This window comes from Rhinolophus sinicus, linkage group LG02 (genome assembly GCF_036562045.2).
Source record: "Rhinolophus sinicus isolate RSC01 linkage group LG02, ASM3656204v1, whole genome shotgun sequence".
NCBI classification, from domain to species: Eukaryota; Metazoa; Chordata; class Mammalia; order Chiroptera; family Rhinolophidae; genus Rhinolophus; species Rhinolophus sinicus.
In genome coordinates this window covers 148,529,367-148,552,789 of record NC_133752.1, presented here as the reverse complement: position 1 = coordinate 148,552,789, position 23,423 = coordinate 148,529,367, and the positions used below count along the sequence as shown (strand labels likewise).

Here is a 23,423-nt window from a genome sequence, read left to right as displayed (position 1 = left end):
AGGGGAAGCCCCGGGTAAATTTATAACAGCTCCAGGTTTGCTGCCTCGGAAGGTGTTAGCAAGGCCACAGAACCCTCACCTGAAAAACAGCACCCCAGCCCAGCCGCAGCGGGGCGGATTATGTAACCAGGCGCTCTGCGCGTGTGTTGGGGGTGGGGGGGGCGCAGGGCGTGGCGCTCACGGCTATTCCGGGCGCCGCTATTTTTAGCCCCATTGATGAGGCTGCGTCGGCCGCCGCCGCCGGGATTCCGGAGACGTCAATGGGTGCACGTCACGGTCCCTGCCCGCCCGCCTGCCGGGGGAGGCGCGCCCGGAGCTGGGACAGAGGCGCGGGCGCCCGCGGGCCGCGGGGGCGGGGGGCGCGGCCGCAGCCGGAACTGCTAGGTGGGGGGCTTCCCCCGGGCGAGGGGCGCGGCGGCGCTGCGGCTCGGCTGCCGGAGCGTGAGGCGGCTGCAGCGGAACTGGCGGGGGTCCCGCGCGGCGCCCGCGACCCCAAACCTCCAGGCATGGTCGCCTCTGAGGTGCGGAGCTGCTCCCCCGCCGGCTGGTGCGCTAGCTGGGAAGGCGGGGGTGGAGAGGCGAGCCACGTTTGCCCGGCCAGGTGAGCGGGCCGGGTGGGGCGGGGCGAGGTGGTCCAGGAGAGGTCCGGGAACAAGGGGATCTTGCGGTTGCACTGGGATGGGCTGGGGCCACGCCGGGAGTCCTGCTTCGATGCCGGACAGCGTGGGGGAAGGGACTGGATTCCCAGCGGAATCTGCTACCTCGGAGGAACCTGCTACCCCAAGAACGGCGGCCAATGCTTTCTCTCACCAGCCCGCCAAGGGTGGGGTTTGGCCCGCGAGGGGCGTTGGAGGTGTCTAGGCCGGAGAAATTCCTTCCATTTCCCTGCCGGCTGCCGGGAACGGGTTCCAGGAGTTGGGGAGCGTGGCTGCCAGGACGCTGAGCCGCGAGGCATCAGGATTGCCCGGTGCAGTCCTTTCATGGGACTGAGTTGAGAAACCGAGGCCGAGGAGGGTCTCATTGAGTCAGGAGTCGACCTGAAATTAGAAATGCTGCAGAGGTGGCATTTACAGTGCTTTACAGTGAAGTATCAATTTGGGTTTGGGGCTACTATTTAAGGGCATGCTGGGAAAACGAAGGCTGGGCAGAGGTCGGTGGCTTCATAACAGTTCTGCCCAAAGGGTGAAGGAAGACTTAAAAGGGAAACCTGATGAATCTTTGTAGTGACCTAGAGCTGAAAGGAGTGACAAGTGTACAGTAGGATAAAAATCAAGATTCCAAATGATGGCAACTGGGCAGAAGGATGGACCAAGACTAACAAGATGAATATGACTGATTATAAATGTTGAGGCCTGTGCTGGAGTTAAGAAAATTAGGTCAGGAGTTCAGGCCGAGAGCCTGGTTCAGAGGCCCAGCAACCCAGGCCTGGGAGCTTCCCACTTGTTCTCTGGTGTTGGCTGTCAAACTGCTCTGTGCAATCTGAGACCTCTATCCACTAATCAGGTCCAAGGGGGAAAGCAGAATGCATGGCCCTAGGCTCCCTGGTTGGGCTCCCTGGGTTCTAATCCCAGCTTTGCCACTTCCTAGCTGTGTGACCTTGGGCAAGGTGCTTAACATTTCTGTGCCTTAATTTCCTCATTAGTAAAGTGTTCATAATAATAATAATAGTCCCTTCCTCATAGTGTTGTGAGGCTGAAATGAGAAAATGCATTTAAAGTGCTTAATGATGTATCTAGCCCATGGTGTTCAACATGTATTTGCTGTTGTTATCCTTCGTTACATTAAAATGCCCATTTCTGGTTGGAGACTTTGGCCAACGCAGAGCTTTTGCGTAGGAGACCATCAGGGCTGCATAGGGTCTGTCAGTCATGTCCTGTTGCAAGGGGGAGTTTAGTTAAGAAAAGACCCAGTTATTTTAGGAAAGAGAAAAGGGTTTTGGGTGGGCCCATACAGAGCTGGGACTTAGGGCTGGGGGCTCTTGGGGGTCAGCATAGGGAAGAACCCTCAGACTTTTAATCTGTCCCCAAATGGAAGGGACAGCTCCTTAGCTGCAATATCCTTCCAAGCTCCCAGCTCAGTTCCAATGCAGGCATCCATGAGTCCTCCTTTCCCCCCATTCCACAAATATTTATTAAGTACCTACTAGTGCCGAGCTGTTTTAGAGACTAAAGACTACATGGATTGAGAGAGACAGGTGAACAAATGAGCAGCAGTAGTCCTATGGAGATAACAAAAACAGGTTAATGTGGTGGGGTAGGGTAGAGGCGCTCCGAGGAAATAAGAAGGGAAACCTGATTGATGAGGAGGAGATAGCTATACAGACATCCAGGGCAATGATTTCCTAGCAGAGGGAACAGCCAGTGCAAGGGCCCTGAGTGGGGAAAGAAAAGCCCATATGGCTGGAGCACAGTGAGGAGAGGGAGCAGGAGGTAGGTACTGATGTCTGGCCTGATGCTGCCACCCCCTTTGGACAGCATCATTTCTCCTCCTCCGGGCCCACTTAGACTTTGCCCTCTGCACACTGCTGATTGCAGTTGATGTTGATTCATTCCCCAGTGTAACCTCCTGGGATCCAGGGATCTTGGTTTGCTTCTTCTTGGGTCTCCCACTATTCATGGCTAACTGCCCGTCTCATAGGGGCCCCCCAGGAAATGCTTGTAGAATGACTGTAGAGGAGGAGATTTTGATCTAGGACAGGATATGGGAACAGGTACCTGCTCTAAGATGTTAGGAATCACTTTCTGGGCACCACTGGGTCCCTGACTCTGGCCCCTCTTCTCAGACACAGGTGGGGATGACCTGGGCACTCAGGTTGGGCCTGACTGGTAGAAGGCGGGTGAAGGCCTGACATCAGACCCGTTCTGGAGTGTGGGGAGATGACACTGTCATTCTGGGAGGCAGGTGTAGCCTGTTGGCTAGGGCAGGTGTGCAGCCTGATTTTGCCTTCTCTTTGGGGTTGGAAGCCCCCCAGATGTTCCAGAGTGCTCTCCCCTCCTTCCCTCCTGTGGCCTTCAGTCCCTGCTCCCAGTATACCCACAGGAACAAAGGGTGCTGGTAGTTCTGTATGAGGAGAATCTGTGTAATGTGGGCCAGAGGAGTTCCCCTTATCTGTGCAGCTTGGGGCAGAGGTCAGGAGGGCAAGGAATCCCATCACCCACCCTTTGGGGCCCTCTTCCTTCTTACTCCCTCTGCCTCCCATCATGGAAACATCTACTTCTCTTTTCCCAGGCCTCATCACTGCCTGAAGGGCAGCCTGACGACCAGAGAATGCCAACCCTTGGCTGCTCCTGCCCTCACTCTGGGGCCCAGTCGACAGAGGAGAAGGCTGAATAAAGGTGGGAAAAGGGAAGGAGAGATGTGGGGTCTGCGGTGCCTTGGCTGACGGGGGCTTTGGCACCAGTGGGGTCAGTGGCGAGAGCTTGAAGAGGCTGGAGGGTTGTACACACAGTTGGCTCAGAGAGGCCAGGTGCCCAGAAGTGACTTGGGATAGGAACCAGTCTGGGGTTAGCTTTCACATGTTCCCATTTACTTCCTTCTCATAATGGTATTACATATGTGTATCCAGCACTGTTCTAAGTCCTTTACGTTAATGCATATTAACTCATTCTAAGCATGATAACCCTATGGTTGTTCATTTCAGAGGTGTCAATTACAGATCGTCATTTTTACAGATGAGGAATGTGAGGCCCGGAGAGGTTATGTAACTTGCCCAAGGTTACAAGTGATGGAGCCAGGATTTGAACCGAGGCAGTCTGGGGTCTCGCATTCTGTTCTTAACAACTCTAAGCTGGGCCTCCCTGTTTTGGGACTGGAGTCTCTTCGCAGAAGTTTCCCGAGAGACCCCATTGCTCTGATTAGAAGGCGAGGCTGCCTGGAGATGGGTGCATGGAGCCCCTGCCCTGTGGGGCCTCAGGCTATGGGGGCTGAGTTGGAGCCTCTTGAGGAGAGAATGGTATTCTGCTCCATCCTCAACATAGATCCTTTTTCTGCTTACAAAATGCTCTTTAGTGCACATTAGGGGGCTGAGAGCTGGACTGAGGCACTTCACCCCAGAGTAGGGTATCAGGCTGAGGGGCTAGGTGCTGCCATTTGTCTCCATGTGCCCGAGACGCCCTAGATGCTGTCAGCAGCTCCCACCCACACGCCACATCCCTGAGCTATTTGGCTGGGAGGTCCTAGGGCTGGCTTGTCCCCATCTCGGGCCTGTGTCCTGCCCCTGTTCCCACAGCTGTGTTTACTGGCTGCGCTGTCTCTAAGGAATGTCCCTGCTGACTGGTTTCTCCTCACTCACATGAACTCCCCCTGTAGGCCTCCACCATGGACAGAGGCCAGCCCCTGCTCCTCCCTGGTATCCCAGCTCCTTCTGCCAGGCCCTGAAGACCCAGGGGATGGTTTGAGTGTTATCCAAGGTCTGTCCTGCCATCCAGAGTGGTAAGTGCTCTGCTGTTGTCCTTTGTACACCCCTGGGCCCCCACCAGCAGGTGAGGTTAGGGGGCAGAGGTGGGTGTGGAGCTGCCTGAAGCGGATGTGGTTTGGGGGATGGAGGGGGAAGCCCTGAAGTGGTGGCGGGCAAGGTGCTGCTCAGCGTGGGATAATGCGGGGGTGGAGAAGGGGGAAGCCTCATTTTTTCAGCAGGACAGTTGGAGCAGGGTGCCCCAGGCCCAGGTGACATGGGTTGTTGGTGGGGATGAGAGTTGGGGGTGGGGGCTGACAGCTGCTCCCAAGGCAGCATATGCTTAGTTCCAGGAGGCTGATGGGTGGGGTTGGGTAACTCAAGGCAAGGCTGGGAGTATAGGGGGCAGACATGGGGGATGGGAAGCTGGCTTGTTTCTAGGGTATAAACGCTACACCAGGAGCATGTATGAAGAAGGCTGGGCCTGCCCCCTCCCTCCCTGAAAGGGTGCTGACCACCCCCTCCCCACTATGGTAGGCCTGAAGGTCCTGTGGGGTCTGGTGTGGAGAGGTGCCACTGTGAATGGGGAGGATTTTGCTGACCAAGGGCAGGCACAGACCTTCCACTATTCATCCGGCGTCCCTGAGAGGGAGAGTCTCAGACTTGTGGACATAGTCAGAGAGCTCCTTGGCCATCTAGCTCACCTCCTCCCCTTACAGATGAAGAAACTGAGTTATGGAGGAGAGAAGTGACTTTTCAAGGTCCTACAGTGAGGACATGTAGAGCCAAGCTTAGAATCCAGGTGGATTCTGGGCAAGCCCAGAGGCCAGGTCGGCTGGTGGAGGACACAGCTTCCTGTCTGAGCATGCGGCCAGAGAAGGCACAAGTTCATCTGCCAGTGAGCGGTGGGCTGTGGGAGTAGGATGTCCACCAGGCCTTTCCCTGGGGACCTGAGATACTAGGAGAGGGCCACGGACACCATAGTCTTGGTTACCATGTTTAGCTGAGGGAGCTGGAGTCCTATCTGGCACCTGGGTCAGGGCCCTGTGATTCCCTTCTTCCTTCCCCACCACAGAGGGCCATTTCTGAGCAACAGCCCTCCTCAGACCTTGAGGGATCCTGGATGAAGCAGGAGGGGTTGGCTCAGTAGCTACCCCCACCCCCCAAGCACTGTTGCTTCCTGGGGCGTTGGTGTTCAGCGTGCAGAGAGTCCCAGAGAGAGAGCTGGGACGAGGAGGATGGGGTGTGCGGTTTGAGCCTGGCTAGAAGGAGGGAAAGCCCTGGGAAGCAGGGCCTCCTGTTCCAGACGCTGGGTTGAGTGTGCACCTGGCCTCATGCTGGCATCAGGCTCTGTGCTACCAACTTTGGGCTGGGGACAGGGAGAGGAATTACTGTAAGTGGGAGAGGCAGGTGTCCCTGGTCAGCTGGAGATCATGACTTGGGAAGCACATGAGTGAAGATGACAGCAGTGGGCCAGGTGTCTTTCCCTCCACTTGGCCCCCTACCTCTCCCCGCAGCTCAGACTCGGCCTCCTGAGCTGAGCCTTCTCTCGGGGTAGAGAGCAGCCCCTGTGGCCGAATTCCTTGTGTTCACCTTGTTGTCTGGGTGACGATAGTGATTGGATGGAACTCTCATGCTGTTCACACTGCCAAGGCCACCCTGAGGGGCTGCCAGCTGGGGCCCCATGAGTGCTAGAGCTGCTGGTCTTGTGACGTGGACACCTGTCTGCCAGGCCTGGGCATGGGCCCAGGGTCACGCTCACACCGGGGCTCCCGTCAGTTGACTATTTTGGGCTCTTGCTGACCTGGGCCAAAGTGAGGCTTCAGCCAAGAGTGCCCCGAGGCAGCTCCCTCTGTCCCCAGAGGCCTGCTCTGGTTTCTGCTATATAAACAGAGGAGGACACGCTGGCTTGGAGACAGCTCCACGTCCTGAGTCTGCTCAGCTGGTGGACAGCCTTGGCCGGGCAGGGAGGGCTGACTGGGCAGTCACGTCTCTTCCTTCAGGGCTCCTTGAGACTGTTGGGAAGAGCCCCCAACCAGCCCCAGGATTCTCCCTCGGTGCAGCTCCCCAGGATCTCCGAGTCAAAGGAGATCGTGAGGAAGAAACTGGTGAGCCTTAGGATGGGGAAACTGAGGCACAAGAGCTGGGCTGTTTGGATCGTTTTCTGTTGTGACTATCTGTATTCTGATTTCTTTGGCCTTGAGGGGAATGGAGGAGGAGGAGGAAACAAGGGTGGCTGACCCTCCTTAGGAACGAGCGTATTGGTTTGACTGCATGGTATGATGGGAGTTGGACTTGAGAATACTTTGTGATTGAGAACCGAGAGACGTGATGCCATCTCGCTCCTTCCTCAGACCTTTCCAACAGGGTCTCAAGCGTCCTCTTCTGTCAACCCAGCCTGGATGAGGCACTGGTCTGCTCAGGCTGGGGAGGGACACTGGAATGAGCTGTGTGTCCATCAGGGTACCTCAGCATCGGTCCCTGAGGAGGGTCCCTGGGCCCCGCAGCTGGTTGGGACTAGGAGGCAGAGCCCTGGACTTGGCTTCCGTGAGCCCTCAGCCCCTGCCCTGGTCTCCCAGCTGGCTTCCCAGCTGGTTTGGTGCCTGAGAAGAAAGGCTGGAGCGAGGTCTGGCAAGTCTGCCAACCGGCTTGCCACAAACATGCTCCCCAGGCCAGGGGCTTCTGCCCAGCATGGAATAAGTGGCAGCTCCTTACGTGGGAGGCTCTTGTGCTGTCCTTCTCAGTTTTCGAAACAATTTTTTTTTCCCTTTCTGAACGTGAGTCTCTAAACGAATCCAGAGCCTGAGACTAAAAATACTTTAACAATAGGAAAATGCATCAGTCTTTCCGGCTGGGGCTTGTTATCAGACAGTTTTTATTTTGGAATTTGAAATTTTGCCCAAGGAGGCTGGGTGGAGACCTTGGGCAGGGGCAAGAGAATTTCATGGGTGTTGATGTTCTGCAAGGTGGTGGGAGACCCTCCCAAGGGTGGAGGAAAGAGGAGCTGCCAGGAGCTGAGCAGAGGGAGGGGCATGGAAGGAGATTTGAGGAGGGTACAAATGAGGTGTGGGCCGACCTTTCCTAAAGGAACTCCATGATCTTGTCTGCATTTCCAGCTCTGGCTGTTCTTCCTGAAGTCTGATCGTATTCCTTTATGCTGTATATTAGTTCCTTCTGGCCTGAGAGAGGAGTTGGGGTTGAGAAATCAATGGACTGAAAATGGCCTCTGTGGAGAGAAGCCTGACCCTAATTAACCAGCTTTTTTCAGAGTATTAATTGAGCACTTGATGCATACAGAGCCTGGAATTTTCTGGTGCTAGGTGGAGCCACATCTCGGGGCACACTTTAACTCAGGCCTGGAGAGGGCGAGGTGGGGATGGGGTTTACTGTTTTTCTCTGGTTCTTGAAGAAGGGGATGCTGGCTCCCCAGTTGAGGTGAGGACCCTGCTGTCGCCTTTCCCCGCCCGCCCCCGGATCCTGCTTCCGACCCCTAGAATCCCAGCCCCCAGACAGTGCTCCATTTCATTGTTGAGCCTCCCCCTTCAGGTAGTGGGTTGAATTCTCACAGCCCTGGGACTTGTGATACTGCCTGCCATGGGCAGATGAGGAAACAGTCTCGGAGAGGACAAGAGACTGGCCGCAGGTCGCATACCAGGCTTGATGGTCACAGATACCTGTGAGAGTTCCTCCATCTTTTAACCCTGCCAGGGGCTGGAGTGACTGACATGCCCGTGTCCTTGGGAGCCTGTTTTGGGGGAGATAACAACATGTGTGGGCATGGTAGGGCCTGGATCAGGACCAGGAGATCGGAGCTGGTGGCTTGGACCTTACCCCACATCCCCAGTTTCCAGAGCTGTCCATGGGAAGCCCCTTGGGGCAGTAGGCAATGTGTCCCTGCCCCCAGTACAAATCCCTCTGCCCACTGTCAGGGCAGGAAGAGGAAGTGGCCGGGTCAGGGAAGGCGATAGGTCCTGGGACTGAGGAGGGGAAGCTCCCGGGGCCCCTTCTCAAAAAGAGGAGGCAAAGTCACTCCTGCCCACCCCACGGGAAGGGTGTGGCGGCCAGTGGGTGGGGATGGTCTTGGTGAAAATAGGGCCCTCCTGCCCTACTTTCCATCCTGCCTTCTGCTGAGCAGTGGAGGGGGCCAGCCCATGGTCCAGGGACAGCGTGGGAAAGGGGCTGTGCAGTTCCACTTCCTCCATCCTCTATTCACACAACTCCACACCCTCTCTCTTGGCTAGGGAACGATGGTGGACATTGGCTGCCCATTTCGGGCGGCCCTGGGCTGCTTACTGTTGAGGATGCACGCGGGGTCCACCTTCCAAGGTCGGGAAGACAAGGTCTTGCCCTCATGTTCACACAGTGGGAGAGGAATGAGGCTAAACACATGATAAGTCCCGTAACGTGACTAGGGGGGGCAAGGGCCTAACGAGTGGCTCAGGAAACATACTGTGGTGACAGAAAACGTACTGTATGAGGACTCCTTTCTAATGTCACATAGTGCGGCCTCTCCTAACCGTAGCTGTGCTCTGAGTATGTATCCATAGAACAGGTACATAATGAGAAACAGCTACTGTTTCTGCGATTTCAGGAACACACACTTGAACGAGTTTCTACTCAGTAAATTCCGGTGGCACCTGCGTCCATGTGCATAAATATATTTCTTCCATTTAGGCATGACTATTTTTAAAATAAATTTATTTTTAAAAGAATAACCTATATACTGAAAAGTGTACAAATGATAGGTGTGATATCTTAAGAGTATAGTTTGATGACTTTTCTAGAGTGAATACACCCGGATGGCCATCGTCCAGATTAGGAACTGGAAAGCTGCCAGTCCTTCCAAAGACTCCCTCGTGGGAACCGCTGTTTTCAATTTATAGGCTGTGTGTGTGTGTGTGTGTGTGTATCTGATTCTGTGGTGCCCTTATAAAAATCAAGGTCCACAGGGCTAGAAGCCACAGCCTCTGGAGTTCAAAGTCAAGGGCAGAGTGGGTCTAACACAAAACTGAATGTTAGGGGACCTGAGTTTGAGTCCTGCTCCCCATCCTCTATCTCTTCATTTATAAAATGTGGGTCAGAATTACAAACCTAGAAGGCTGAGGAGAGGGTTAAGTAGAAGAATCCTTGTGAAATCCCCTGCGCTGAGGGATGACCCTTGATTGGTATTCCCCATGCTCCTGATCCCCAGTGAGGAGGTGCTTATTATTAAGTTAGGCTGGTCCAGGGCGGATGGCACATGAGCTGAGGTCTTGGAGGACCAGCAGGGTTAGAGTAGGAGGAAGAGGAGCAGTGTGCCCAGGGAGTGATGGGAAGGATTAGCCCAAGGTCCTTATGTGGTGGCAGTGGGGAGGGGCATGGTGATGAGGGCAGAGTGGTGGGCCAGGCCTGCTGTGAGAAACTGATGTGGGTGGCGGTCACGTCTCCAACATAACATCTGCTATTCCTACCCTTCCTGTGTTATCATGGCCCTGCCTTACCTTCTGGTCCTCGTCTTTAGTTTTGGATACTTCTCCTCTCCTATCATTACCTGCTTCATCATTACCTGTCCCCTCCCCACCAAACTGCTGTTTTGCTCTTGAGGGCTGAACTTGGCTTGGGAGTCTCTGTATTGGGAGTCAGTGTACAGCCTGGGACAAATTTATGCTCTAGGCCTCCCAAAGTCTGCATCAAATATGCCTTTCCCCACACTTCCACCTTAGCCAGATGCTACCCCCCTCAGAACCCCAGCTGGCCCTCCATGGAAGGCATCTTACCAGCAAGGATGAGACCTAGGGTCCCCAAGCCCCTCTCGCCTCTCTCCGCTCTGTCTTAGGCTAGGTGCTCCACACGGGTACCTGAGTGGGTGGTCCTGGCTGCGCTCCCACAGAGGAACTCTGCCTTTTTCCTCCTTATTTTCAGAGCATAGTGTGTGTTCAGACCTGCCAGCATCCCCCACTTCCACAACATGGCCAAGGGGCAGCTGCAGTTGCCTCACCTCCCCCACCCCCTGCCTTTGGGGCAGCAAGACCACAGCCTGCAAACCTGCACCACTGGGAGGTGGGGTTTGGGCTGCAGGCACAGCTCTGAAGGCGAGTGTTGAGATGCAGAGATGCAGGCCAGAGCCCTGGACAGCTCCTCCCACACTGGAGTTCCCTGGGGCTCCTGGATGGGCCTCCCCATGGAAGAGTAGGGATGGTCTGTACTGTTTTTTACACATGGGAAGTGGTGGGAAGGAAAGGTGAGTGCTGGAGCTCAAGGCTGACAAAGAACTGTGAAGGCTGGGCTTGAGCGCACACTGAGCGAGTCACAGCTAATACACTTGTTTGGCTGCTGAGGGGTGGAGAAAAGAATATTGACCTGGCAAATCGTCTTTTGCTGATGTATTAAAATTATTTTCATGTTTTGAGGTCGGCCCTATTGGGTGGAGGGAGACATCCCGGGGGGGTGGGGGGGCTGGATGGGAAGCCTAGTTTCATCAGCCCAGACTTATTGTGTGCACCTGAGCAGGATGCAGCTGCCAGGGGAGCCCCTGCATCCTAATCTGCAAAATGGGAGGACATGAATTATATTAGTGGTTCAAGCCTTTTTCTTTTTTTTCTTTCAGCTGTGGTAACCTTTTTCCCCAAGGAAAGTCTTATACAAAAGCCCAAGACAAAGAAAAGCAAAACTTTGGCTGAAGTGGGGTGGGGATCCAGGATGGGTCCCATTGGCATTATCCTGCCCATGATTCACCTTTACCCAGGTGGCCTTGAAGGGTCTCAGGAAGATATTTTGGGAAAAGCCAGAGCTCTGAAGACTGGTCCACACTGAGGTTGTGTGCTGTGATGGGGAAGCTCTGGCAGGTCCTGCCGGGCTTGCTGAATGAGATTGGTGTTACCTGAAGACTGCTCCATCTGGGGTGAACAGTGGGGCTTGGACAGTGGAGACAAGCTGGTTAAGGGGCAGTTTTCTTCATGAGTGTGGATAAGGAAAAGGGGAGGTCACTGGCCTCACTTGGCTGGTCTGCTGCCTTGAGGCACCACTGAGGCATGGGCTGTGGCGGGCAATAGGAACCCGGCATCCGAGATGTTCCAAAGTAGAACTTCAGGAAAAAATGAAAAGTTGCATGTGGGGCATCAGGAGCAGAGATGGGGTGACAGGCAGGGAGTACAGAGCTGACAAGCACTGTCTGGAACAGATGAAGTTTGAGGTGCTGGTGGGACCTTTGAGTGGGCAGAAGTGGGGGGCTGGAGACAGGGTGTGGGGAAGCTGAGATGGGAGGTGAGAGAACAGGATGTGCCTCAAGGGTAGAGGGAAGTGCTATAGGGTGACCAGGTGCAGCTCAGTGGAAGCAGAAACTCTTCATGTTGACTTGCAGGGGAGAAGGGGGCTGGGTGGGGCCCCCTCGTGTGTGTGTGTGTGTGTGTGTGTGTGTGTGTGTGTGTGTGTGTGTGTAGGAGGAGGAGGCTCTTTTCTCCTTGTAAAAATTGGCCCTACCTTCTGCTCTTACCTAGCAGGTGAGTGCTCCCCAGGTTTGGGGCAGAATGGGGGTGGAGGGGTGATAGCCAGACCAGGGAAGGCTGCAGTTGCCTGCAGCCTGGTCTGTGCCCTGGACTGTGTCCTTGCAGGCCCTTCCTGCTCCATAGGGCAGGTCAGAGCTACTCTTCCACAGGTGTTGGAGGTGAGTTGGGAGTATGGGTATTCCCTGATCAGCGATGGGGGAGGGCGAGAAAAGATCCCTTAGAGATGCAGTTAGTGGCCCTGGGTTCCACCCCAGTGGGCCACCACCTCCCTGTGTGACCTTGAGCAAGTGCCATTATTTTTCTGAGCCTGTTTATTTATAAAATGGGGAAGAGTCTGCACAAATTCAAAAAAGATTTCTCAGGCTCCACCCGGTTCTAAAATTCGGTAATTTCCCACTAGAGTTCACTCAACCTGGAAGGGACTGAGAGGGGACTGGTGAGAAATGAAGTTCAGCGGGTGGAGTAGAGCCCATTGGCCCATCTTGGGCTTGACAAACCCCTGCCCTCCGGAAGGTATTTTGCATGGGAAATTGGGGGGAGGGAATAAGGCTCTGACTGACATCCCTGGGACTTCTTAGCCCGAGATCCCCCTGGGAAGACCGCGTTGGGCAAGACCGGTCAAGAGCACGGGGTGCTCCTTGGGGCAGAGATAGGGGCGCAGGCTCCTCAGGTGTGTGCCTGATTGTCCGCCCCGGCCCCAGGCCTGCCCTGGTCGCCCAGGCCTCCAGGAAGGACTTAGGAGGGTGCAAAGGCGGAGCGGGCCAAGGGAGCCGGAGGGAGCGGGCGGGGTCGTGGTTCCCGGGAGCAGCTGGAGGGTGAGGAGATCCTCGTCGGGGAAGCCCTGCGGCCGCGGCTCTAGAGCGCCCTCTCCTCGGGCTCGTCCTCTGGAGCGGTTATTTCGGACCTGGGGGCCCAGGGCTGGGTCCTGGGTCCGGGATGGGGGAGCCTCGGGAGTCCACGACCTGCTATTTTTAGCAGGCGCGGCGGGCGCGAGGAAACTATTTATAGATCAAACAGTCCGCGCTCCCTGCGTCAATGGAACCCCGCGTGCGTCACGCGCAGACATTCCAGCCCCCCCCTCGCTCCACCCCCTCGGGCTGCCCAGCCAGCGCCGCCTCCCGCCGGAACCGCGCCGCCCCCCTCGCCCTTGTATGGCCAGGGCTCGCGGGCCGTGCGTCAGAGGCGCCCCCGCCCCGCCCCGTGCGTCACGGAGCGCTTAAGAGGAGGTTCGGTTCGGCCGGGGAGCCCCAGTGACCGAGGCTGCGAAAGTTGGGGGAGCGTGCAGGATCGCGGGAGCGCACTCGAGATCAGGCTGCGACTCGGGGTGCTGGTGCCGGGCAGGGGGAGCAGGAGCCGGCCGGGTAGGTACCCCCACGGGGAGCGTGCAGCTCAGTAGCAGTGCTCTCTGTTTTGGTTTTTAGGGGTGTTGCTTGAAGTAGGTGTACGCGCGGGTAGAAAGGATGTTGTAGACTCAGCATGCAGGAGGGCGGGTGTAGGATGCAGCTCTGTCGTTGTGGGGTTGCTGTTGGAACAGGATGAGGACCCAGATCGGACTGGAGTCTATTTGGCGCGGGGGGGAGTGTCTGTGCAAGGTAGAAGCCTCTGGAGGTTAAGGGTTGGCGCCAGGAGACGGGACTTGTCCAGTAGGAGGCTGGCTGTAGTTCAGTCTCCCAGGATGCCCAACTGGGTACACGGTGCCCCGTACTGAGGTGCTGATGGCGGTTCTCAGTACAGTGGGGGAAAGGTATACAGAGCATTGGCTGCTGGGATCCATGGGACTCCTACCGGGATTGGATTTCCAAAAGGGTCTCCTTCCTCCCAGCTTGACAGCCTCCTCCCCATGCCCCTACTTGTTTTCTTAATACGTTAGAGGCTGTGGCTTAGTTTGCAGGGACCCCCAGCCTGAAATTGCTGCCTGAACTGTCTTAGGAGACCTCTTGGTTGCCCAAGGAAATGGCCAGCATTAGTGGTTGAACTGTGGAGGGGGTGCTCCTGCATGTTGGAATAAAAGAGTCTTCTTGGGGTAGGAGCAGGGTCTCTGGAAGCACAGGGGAAATTGTTTTAGCTGTAGCTTGGATGGTGTGTGTGTGTGTGTGTGTGTGTGTGTGTGTGTGAGAGAGAGAGAGAGAGAACGAGAGAGAGACAGAGAGAGAGAGACAAAAGCGGAGGAGAGAGGTGGAAACTGGTCTTTGGGGATCCCGGTTGGCAGTTGCTAATGTTGGAGTCTCTGGTGTGGCACTACCTGGAGGATACCCAGCCCTCTGCCCCCATAGTCCTGGTTGGATCATACAGGTACTGTGCAGCCTGAGGCGGGTACAGCATAACAGGTGCAAAGCACATTGTTGCCAGGACCTGCCTAAAGCCGGATTCTCCCCCTCCCTCCTACCTCGCCTCTTCCTCCTCCCTCTGGGACTCCTCTGCCGCCCCCACCCCCATGTGGGTCCATATCTTGTGTCATTAAGTACCTGCATGGGGGTGGGGGGACTAGTTGGTAAGAGTTGATCTGGCTGTGGGACGTCCAAGTGGAGAAACAGGATTTGAATAAGGCTGGAACGCCCAGCCCTGCATGGCCGCTGCCTCTCCTCCACCTCAAACCCATCCCTGCTAGGCTCTCCTAGTGCAGGCAGACGTGGCCACCCTTATCTCTAGCAGGTGCTGTGGGCCTGTGGACAGGCGCCACTGGGTGGGTGGGGCCAAAGCCTGGAGAGACTCTGTTGTCTGGGTTGATTGTGGGAGTGTCAGGCCAGGGGTAGTGCTACCCTGTCCAGGGCCCATTGAGGTGGGAGAAAGGCTAGAACCAGAGGACTCTGGGCTCTTGGCCAGGAGGTGATACCAGCCTTTGCCCCCTCCCACTGCCCCCTTGATTATGGTGCTCTGTTCTAGCTTGCTTTCTTACCCAGTCTCCCTCCCTGACTGATGAGGCCAGAGCCATGCAGACCCTAGGCATGGAGGTGCAATGGGAAACTGTCCTGGAGCCTGCTCTCTGTTAATTTAAGACCAGCCTGGGAACTTACGGATCCCCCCTGAATGATGCCATCTGTGCTTCTTTAGGCTCCTCAGGATTGGGGGGGTGTAACCCCCTTTGCCTGAGCTCATGGCTTTTTCAGGGCACACTCTTTCGTGGAGGGACCCAAGCAAGGGGAGGATGTCTTCCACCCCCCCCCACCCCCACACAGCCACCCCTGTCAACAGGCTCCTTCCTGCATAGCCACCTCAAGTCTCTTGCTGGACTCTGAGAGTTGTCTTATAAAAATATCAGGGAAAATGTTTTGGAGGTAGCAGAGAAATTCCTCTTAGGGACTGTCCGTTCTCCTGGATGTCCAAGGGGCTGTCCTCTCCTTCCTCCTGCCTCCCCTCGGCCTCTGTCCAGCATATGACCCTTAAAGGTCTGGAGCCTGGTTACCCAATCCCCTGGGGAGATGGACAGGGTGAGGAGGCTTGGGCTCCCTTCCTCTTCGCCTCTGGGAGCATCCCAGGTAGTGCAGAGTGGGTGCCCATCCCCAGGTGGCAGGACCAGAGTGCACGTGGGAGCTGCAGCCTTGGCTCAGTATGTAGAGTAGGGACGGGGATGGGAGACAGGTTCCTGACTGCTTAGGTTGCTTTCTTAGGCAGCGGGGCCCTCACTCCTAGCTCCTATTCCATTTGCAGGATGTCCTTGTTCCTAGGCACTGTGTGGGGAGGAAGGGGGTTTTGCAGAGACTAGGCCATGCCGGGGAATAGCCCCAGAAGTGCCAGGTTGGAGAAGCAACATATTTATTAAGCTCGAGCCTGGCTATCTCTCCCACCCACCCTTCTCCCAGCCCCCACCCACACTTTACTGGGTGAGGGAGAGCAGGGGGCTGGAGGAACACAGCTTCCCCCTGTTCCAGCAGAGAAATGCTGGCTCAATGCCTTCCCTAGGGTTCCCAGGCTGACTGGGTGTGGCTAGCCTTCCGACTGAGCCCACTCTCGCTGGGCCATTGCCCAGAGGCTTTGTGACAAGGAGGTTGAGATGGGCCAGAATTCCTGGGTTCTATGGTGGGCCATGGCCCTAATGCTTCAGGATCCCATGTCTGGCTGGGGTTCCTGCCACCTGGCTGCTTGGAGGTGTCTATGCTTAGAGGTCAGGCCTCAGACTTCTCTCACTGACCTGTTGCCCTACCTTGGTCTCTTCCTTCTCCAGAGATGCCCTGTATCCAAGCCCAATATGGGACACCAGCACCGAGCCCAGGACCCCGTGACCACCTGGCAAGCGATCCCTTGACCCTTGAGTTCAGCAAGCCCACCATGGACCTGGCCAGCCCCGAGGTGGCTCCCACTGCTCCCACTGCCTTGCCCAGCTTCAGCACCTTCATGGACGGCTACACCGGGGAGTTTGACACCTTCCTGTACCAGCTGCCGGGAACAGCCCAGCCTTGCTCTTCAGCCTCGTCCTCAGCCTCATCCACATCATCGTCCTCAGCCACCTCCCCCGCCTCTGCTTCCTTCAAGTTCGAGGACTTCCAGGTGTTCGGCTGCTACCCTGGCACCCTGAGCGGCCCGCTAGATGAGACCCTGTCCTCCAGCGGCTCTGACTACTACGGCAGCCCCTGCTCCGCCCCATCACCACCCACACCCGGCCTCCAGCCGCCCCAGCTCTCTCCCTGGGATGGCTCCTTTGGCCCCTTCTCCCCCAGCCAGACTTACGAAGGCCTGCGCGCATGGACAGAGCAGCTGCCCAAGGCTCCTGGGCCCCCTCAGCCGCCCACCTTTTTTTCCTTCAGCCCTCCCACCGGCCCCAGCCCCAGGCTGGCCCAGAGCCCCCTGAAGCTGTTCCCCTCTCAGGCCACCCACCCGTTGGGGGAGGGAGAGAGCTATTCCATGCCAACGGCTTTCCCAGGCCTGGTGCCCACTTCTCCACACCTTGATGGCCCGGGGATGCTGGACGTGCCTGTGACCTCAGCCAAGTCCCGGAGTGGGGCTCCAGGTGGAAGCGAGGGCCGCTGTGCTGTGTGTGGGGACAATGCTTCATGCCAGCATTATGGTGTCCGCACCTGTGAGGGCTGCAAAGGCTTCTTCAAGGTACTGGGCTGCCCTGGGTGTGGTTTTTCATGAGAAGTGGGGACAGGCTGGTCTCTCACCCCAGCGGGGTCTGTGGTAGCCTCCCTTAAGTTCTCCTCCATACTAGTCTTGCCCTTTAGGAAGCGGCAGCCCTGCCAGGTACATCTCCAGGAGTTGGCCGGGGGCTGGGACCTTGCGTATCTTAGGGCAGACAGGGCCCGTGGGCCTACAGTGAGATGGAGAGAGGGGTGAGATGGGCAGAGAGTGCAGGCTGCAGGGTAGCCAGGAGGGGACGTTCTAATGTCCAGCCTCAGGTTTTCCTCTGCCCATCCTTCCCCTGCTCAGGTGTTGGTGAGAAGGGGGCCCCAAGCACTTGTGTTCCTGGCAGTGAGATGGAAGGATCTGGGAAGACGGCTTGGTGCTTGAGGGCTGGGGGTGGACTTGGGAACAGGCTGTCTGTCTGTCCCAGATCTGGGAGCCTGCTTAGCTTCCTGTCTCCCCCCACCCTCCACCCACCCCTCTTCAGCCTTCTCTTGTCTGCCCCAAGGAAGGGACAGGCAGACGCAGGCACACAGTACAGGTGTACAGGTGTCTGGCCTGCCACCGAGCCCCTAGCCCCGAATCTGGTATCCTGGGGGGGGGGGGGGTGTCTTCCTCCTGAGGCAGAAAGCTCCCCCAATGTCCCTAAGACTTTTTCTTCCTGCCCCCAATCCCTCCATTTCTCCCTCCTCTGCCACCCAAATGTTAGAAAAATAGCTGTGAACAGAGAGCGCTTTTGTCTGTGATGGCAGCAGGATCTGGACGGTCCCCTCCCCGGGCTCCCCTCCTCCCCACACTCTGACAGCTTGTTCCGTGTTGTCCCCCACTCCAGCGCACAGTGCAGAAAAACGCCAAGTACATCTGCCTGGCCAACAAGGACTGCCCTGTGGACAAGAGACGACGAAACCGCTGCCAGTTCTGCCGCTTCCAGAAGTGCCTGGCTGTGGGCATGGTGAAGGAAGGTGGGTGGCTGGGATGGGCGGGCGGGCCAGAGGCAGGCGGAGTCCCCCAGACTTCTGTCTTGGTAGGCCGCAAGGAGGACAGGTGTGGACCTTATTTCCGCCTCACCTCTGGTCCACCTGCCTTGCTTCTAGGGGGGTGGTCTCTGGTCCCTGTAGGGTCCCTTAGGTCTTGGGGGATCTAGGTCCTTGGACGCAGGGTGCTTCCCAGCACTGGTGTGCACAGCTTGAGCTGAGAAGCCCTTTCCTGGGTCCCTTCCTCCTTTCCTCACCACTGCCCATTTCTCTGCAGTTGTCCGGACAGACAGCCTGAAGGGGCGAAGGGGGCGGCTCCCTTCGAAGCCCAAACAACCCCCGGATGCCTCCCCTGCCAATCTCCTCACCTCCCTGGTCCGGGCGCACCTGGACTCGGGGCCCAGCACAGCCAAACTGGACTACTCCCAGGTGAGCCCGTCGACCCCCATCCAGTGCCCCATGCAGGTTAGAAAAGTCCCCGCCCCAATGGGACAAGTTGAAAAAAGAGGAGCCCACTGTGGACTAACCACAGGGAAAAATGTACCCCCTCAGGCGGGTGGCCAGTTAGGAAAATGTGCTCTTTCCAGCAACCTCCACCCTGGGTGAATCTTTGAGAATTGTCAGGAACAAGGTGGGCGGCATCTCAGTTCCTCTCTCACCTCCGGGATCTGGCATCCGGCGCGTGACAGGGCTGTCCATGGTGGCCCTACCTGTGGTGCTGACCCCACCGGAACACCCATTTAGTTCCAGGAGCTGGTGCTGCCCCACTTTGGGAAAGAGGATGCCGGGGACGTGCAGCAGTTCTACGACCTACTCTCAGGGTCCCTGGAGGTGATCCGCAAGTGGGCGGAGAAGATCCCCGGCTTCACCGAGCTGTGTGCAGGTGACCAGGACCTGCTGCTAGAGTCAGCCTTCCTGGAGCTCTTCATTCTCCGCCTGGCCTACCGGTGAGCTGCCCACTGTCCACCGGCCCCTCCCCTGCTGTCCTGCTGCCCTGCCTGCCAGCCCCCCTGACCGCCATCTGCATCCCTGCCCACTAGGTCCAAACCAGCCGAGGGGAAGCTCATCTTCTGCTCCGGCCGTGTGCTGCACCATCTGCAGTGTGCCCGAGGCTTCGGCAACTGGATCGACAGCATTCTGGCCTTCTCGCGGTCCCTGCACAGCTTGGTTGTGGATGTCCCTGCCTTCGCCTGCCTCTCGGCGCTCGTCCTCATCACAGGTGTGTGGCCAGTCCCGGGATGCTGGGGAGGGCGGGAGGGCTCTGGGTGGGCTGGCATCTGACACTTCCTGGGCTCCCACATTGTGAAGTGGGGGTGACGAGATGCAGAGAGGGGCGAGCATTTGCTCAGAGTAACATCACGGGTGGGTGGCAGAGCCAGGGTTCGGGCCCAGCTGCATCTGACTGCAAAGCCCAAGCCAGTCAGTGAATGATCCCAGACGATCCAGACAGCGTAGGTATTGTGTGGCCGAGGGTGGTGGCTTGTTTTTAACGTTTTACTGAACTGTGTTGCATACAGCGAAGTTCACAAATGGTACGTTTTCACAAACTAAGCGCACTCACATAACCAGCACCTCGAACAAGATGCAGACGTGACCAGTCCCCCAGAAGCCCTCCTTGTGCCCCTTCTAGGCACCGGCTCCCCCAGGGGTAACTGCCCCCTAACTTCTGACAGCGCAGGTTACCTGTGCGTGTTGTATGCTTTATGGAACTATAATCACACAGGGAGGTTTTTAGGTCTCTTGTTTTATTTTTTAAAGCACCCAAATCTGCCCCCATCCCATTTTTACTTAAATTTCACAGGGACCAGCTCTATAAGACAGAATACGAGGTTGTCTGGGCTAACGTGAGAGTGGAGGGTTTTGAAGCCAGCTTTCCCTGGAAGTGGCCTCTAGGACACTGCTGCTCAACTCCAGGGCTTCTTGGAGCAGTCTCTGGAAAAAAACACTGGCCTCGTCAGAAAACCTGGCTGGGGTTTTTTCTTTTTTGTGTCCTTGGGCAAGTCACTTAACCTCGCTGGGCTTCAGTTTCTCACTGGGAACATGAGGATAATGAGCATTACTGCCTTCCTAGACTCCCGTTGGGGATCCAGAATGGGCTCATGTGTGTGTGTGAACATACTTTTGCAAAGTGCCAGAGGAGTGTGAGGGACTGTCCGTGGCAGCAGTTTCTGAGGCCTGAGGCCGGCAGGGTCTTCAGGGGGTCCAGTCCGCTGGGTGGCTAATCCCGTACCATCCTCACAGACCGGCATGGGCTGCAGGAGCCGCAGCGGGTGGAGGAGCTGCAGAACCGCATTGCCAGCTGCCTGAAGGAACACGTCTCAGCCGTGGCGGGCGAGCCCCAGCCGGCCAGCTGCCTGTCACGCCTGCTGGGCAAGCTGCCTGAGTTGCGGACCTTGTGCACCCAGGGCCTACAGCGTATCTTCTACCTCAAGCTGGAGGACTTGGTGCCCCCTCCTCCCATCGTGGACAAGATCTTCATGGAGACGCTGCCCTTCTGACCCCAGCCCGGGAACATGCGTGCACTGCATATGTACGCTCGTGCGCCACCCCACGTGCCTTGAGCCTTTGGCCCTCAGTCCCTGGAGCACCATTGCCCCCTTCCCTGGGCTGGAACTGTAGACTGGTGGGCTGCCCCACTTGCTCTGGGAGGTCACGCCCTGGGTAGGGGGATGCATCCAAGGGGGGGACCCCTACTATTTGTCTTACCTCCCCAATCCTGGCCCTGGCCTTCATATTTTTTGTAAGATAAACCGTTTTTAACACACACCGCTGTGCTGTAAATAAGCCGAATGCTGCTGTAAATACAGGAAGGAAGAGGTTGAGGTGGGGGTGGGGGTTGGGAGGGAGGGATGGGCCCCACCAGCCTGGGCAAGCCTTTCCTAGCCTCCTCTTACTGGCTCTCTCTTCCCACCTCCTTCCATATGTACATAAACTCACCCTAGGAGGAAGACAAATGACAGATTCTGACATTTATATTTGTGTATTTTCCTGGATTTATAGTATGTGACTTTTCTGATTAATATATTTAATATATTGAATAAAAAATAGACATGTAGCTGAAACTAGGATCCTGTCTATCTCTGATACTGCCCCCCAACTCTACCACTCCATAATTACACAAGAGACAGAGGCCACTGGATAAATCTTGGATGTTGCCAACCTGAACTAACAGGCCTCAGTTTACTCTTTTATAGAAGGTGGATAATAATGGCACCTGTTTCATGGGGTTGTTATGCAAAAGCACTCAGACTAGATTCTGACACTAGAAAGCCTCTGATGAACTTACGTCTTGTAGATGGGCCTGCAGCAGAGGCTGGCTGGCCAAGGGATAAGAGCATCACCCTGCTGTCACAGTCCTGGCCTGGGCCCATGGTCTCTGACTTGGCTTCCATATCTGTAAAATGGGCACAGACCACTTTGTTGCTGCTGGAACTACAGGAGTGTGGGTGTGGTGCTTCGCAGGGGGCTGGGTACAGGGCAGCCCAGAACGATGGTGGCAGCTGTTCCTCAGTGTAAGTTCTTCACCATCCCATTCTTCATTCCTCCCACATGCCTAACACCCCAGCAACAGGATTCAGGTTGCTGACAGGCCTTGACCCCTTGGATACAAAATTGTTCTGAGGTCCCTATCTGTGGCCAATTGCCCTCATGTAGGTGTTCCAACCCCTAAGCTCATCAGCTGCTTAGCTAATTTAAAATGCAGATTTCTAGGCTGTACCTCAAAGACTTGGATTTGATGAGGGGTGGGGCCCATGAATGTGCTTGTACCAAGCACCCAGGTGCTGGTGATGCACGTGGTCTGGGGGCTGCTCTTTTGAGAAATATGAACCTAGATCGACCCCAACCTGAGGCCCAAGGTAGCTGGCTGCCATGCAGCGTCCATCCTCCTTCACTGCCCTCAGTGCCCATCTAGCCTTTCCTTCTCAAGGACACTGAAGGCAGCAGCCCTCGCACCTGTTCCTTACAACCCTTGGCCCAGGACCCACCTTCTGGGTGTCTCTACCTCCCCTGGGCCCCTGGCTGGATGAGGGCAGCCCCTGTTGGATGGAAGTCAAACAAAATAGGGCTCTGCTCCAGAGTAGGACAGAGTCAAAGCCTTCCCCAGTGCTCCAGCGACAGCCTGCAGGTCCCCAAGGACTCCCAACTGTGAGCCCTGACTTGGGTTTTGGGAAGACCGTCCAGCCCAGGCCTCCTGAAGGGTCCACGTGTGGGTGGGGCGTGGAGACCTGGGCTCTGTGCATGTTGATTGCCACCCCCAGCAGCATGAGGACTTCCAAGCATGTGCCCTGGCACCCCCGCCAGAGCTCCTGAGTGAGCTTTTGTTGCAGCAGTAGCACCTGGCAAGGCAGGGTGGGGGTGTGTGTGTCAGGAGCTCTGCTTTTGTTCTCAGCCCTGCCTCCACCTCCATGCTGCTCTCTGAGAAGCCCCTCCTCCTCAGTGAGCCTCTGTTTCCCCCATCTGTTCAGTGGGGAGGTGAGTCTGGTGGCCGTGCTCTGTTTAGGAGCAGAGATTGCTGGGAAACCTGGATTGAGTCCCTCTCCCTTTCTCCTCCATATCCTAGCTTTATCCTGCACAGATGTGGGCAGCCCCTGGGGAAGGCAAAAGGGGCACTGGGTGCTTGAGGAGGGGCCAAGGCCCAGGGATGGACAGTGGAGAACCTTGGTCTCTATAGGTCTCTAAGCCTCACAGTGACGATAAAAGCTACCGCGTATTATGCTCCACTGCCCACTAGGTTCTTTTCATATATTTGTGATTCCTAGCCCTCACTGTCACTGTAGGAGGAAATTATGGTTATCCCCACCTCTCAGGCGGACAACACAGCAGAGTGGAAAAGAGCAAGACTGCCTGGGTTTAAATTTTGGCTCCAGCCCTTAACCAGCTGTGGAATTTTGGGCAAGTTACTTAGACTTTCTGTGCCTCAACATCATCTATAAACGGAGGAAATAATTGTACCTATTTCATACACTTGCTATAATGATTACATGAATGAACGCATACAAAATGTTTCAAATAGTGCCTGGCACATAGCAAACACCCAATAAATAATAGCTATTGTTTTTACAAAAGAGAATTCATTTCGGAGAAAGGAAATGACTTTCCCAAGGTCACTTGGCTTGTAAGTGGCTGAGCTGGGCGTGTCTAACTACCTAACCACTAGGTCTCCCTGGCGGAGACCTTAAAAATAAAAGAAGCTCCAGGGATGGTGGCTCCTTTCCAGAACTCTTGCTATGGGGGTACAGGACTAGGGGGCTGATTTCTCCAACCCCGCCCTGCCCCTCCCTGCCCCGCCCAAGGGTGAAGCCTGGAGGCAGGCCCTTTCTTTTCACTGAACAACTGGAAGAACTGGCCTCCCAGTCTTGCTAGGGGCTGGGAGGGCGAACAAGGGGGCATTGAGCCTGGTGGGGCCTCACAATGGTCGCTCTGTCCTGGCTGGACGGGGGCTGGGCCTGTTTCCGTTGGGGACAATAGTCAAAAGGCAGTGACGCTGGCAGGGCCTGGAATCCCGGGCGGGAT

The 23,423-nt window shown here is 56.3% G+C and overlaps 1 protein-coding gene across 8 annotated transcripts; it reads left to right on the top strand.

The window, feature by feature from the left end:
- Positions 1 to 492: 492 nt before the first annotated feature.
- On the top strand, positions 493 to 20,971 carry NR4A1 (nuclear receptor subfamily 4 group A member 1). 8 transcript variants are annotated; one of them, XM_074325659.1, is made up of 11 exons: positions 3,229 to 3,335; positions 4,309 to 4,431; positions 6,397 to 6,501; positions 10,980 to 12,035; positions 12,278 to 12,390; positions 16,040 to 16,917; positions 17,768 to 17,897; positions 18,187 to 18,338; positions 18,654 to 18,856; positions 18,950 to 19,128; positions 20,151 to 20,971. In XM_074325659.1, exons 5-11 carry the CDS (start codon positions 12,321 to 12,323, stop codon positions 20,405 to 20,407), a joined length of 1,869 nt encoding a protein of 622 aa, XP_074181760.1. In that variant the 5' UTR covers positions 3,229 to 3,335; positions 4,309 to 4,431; positions 6,397 to 6,501; positions 10,980 to 12,035; positions 12,278 to 12,320; the 3' UTR covers positions 20,408 to 20,971. The 8 variants fall into 8 exon arrangements, with proteins under 8 accessions (XP_019580082.2, XP_074181760.1, XP_019580081.2 ...); XM_019724523.2 differs by lacking the exon at positions 3,229 to 3,335 and adding an exon at positions 493 to 601 and having other exon boundaries at positions 10,980 to 12,390; XM_019724522.2 differs by having other exon boundaries at positions 10,980 to 12,390.
- The last annotated feature ends 2,452 nt before the right edge of the window (positions 20,972 to 23,423 follow it).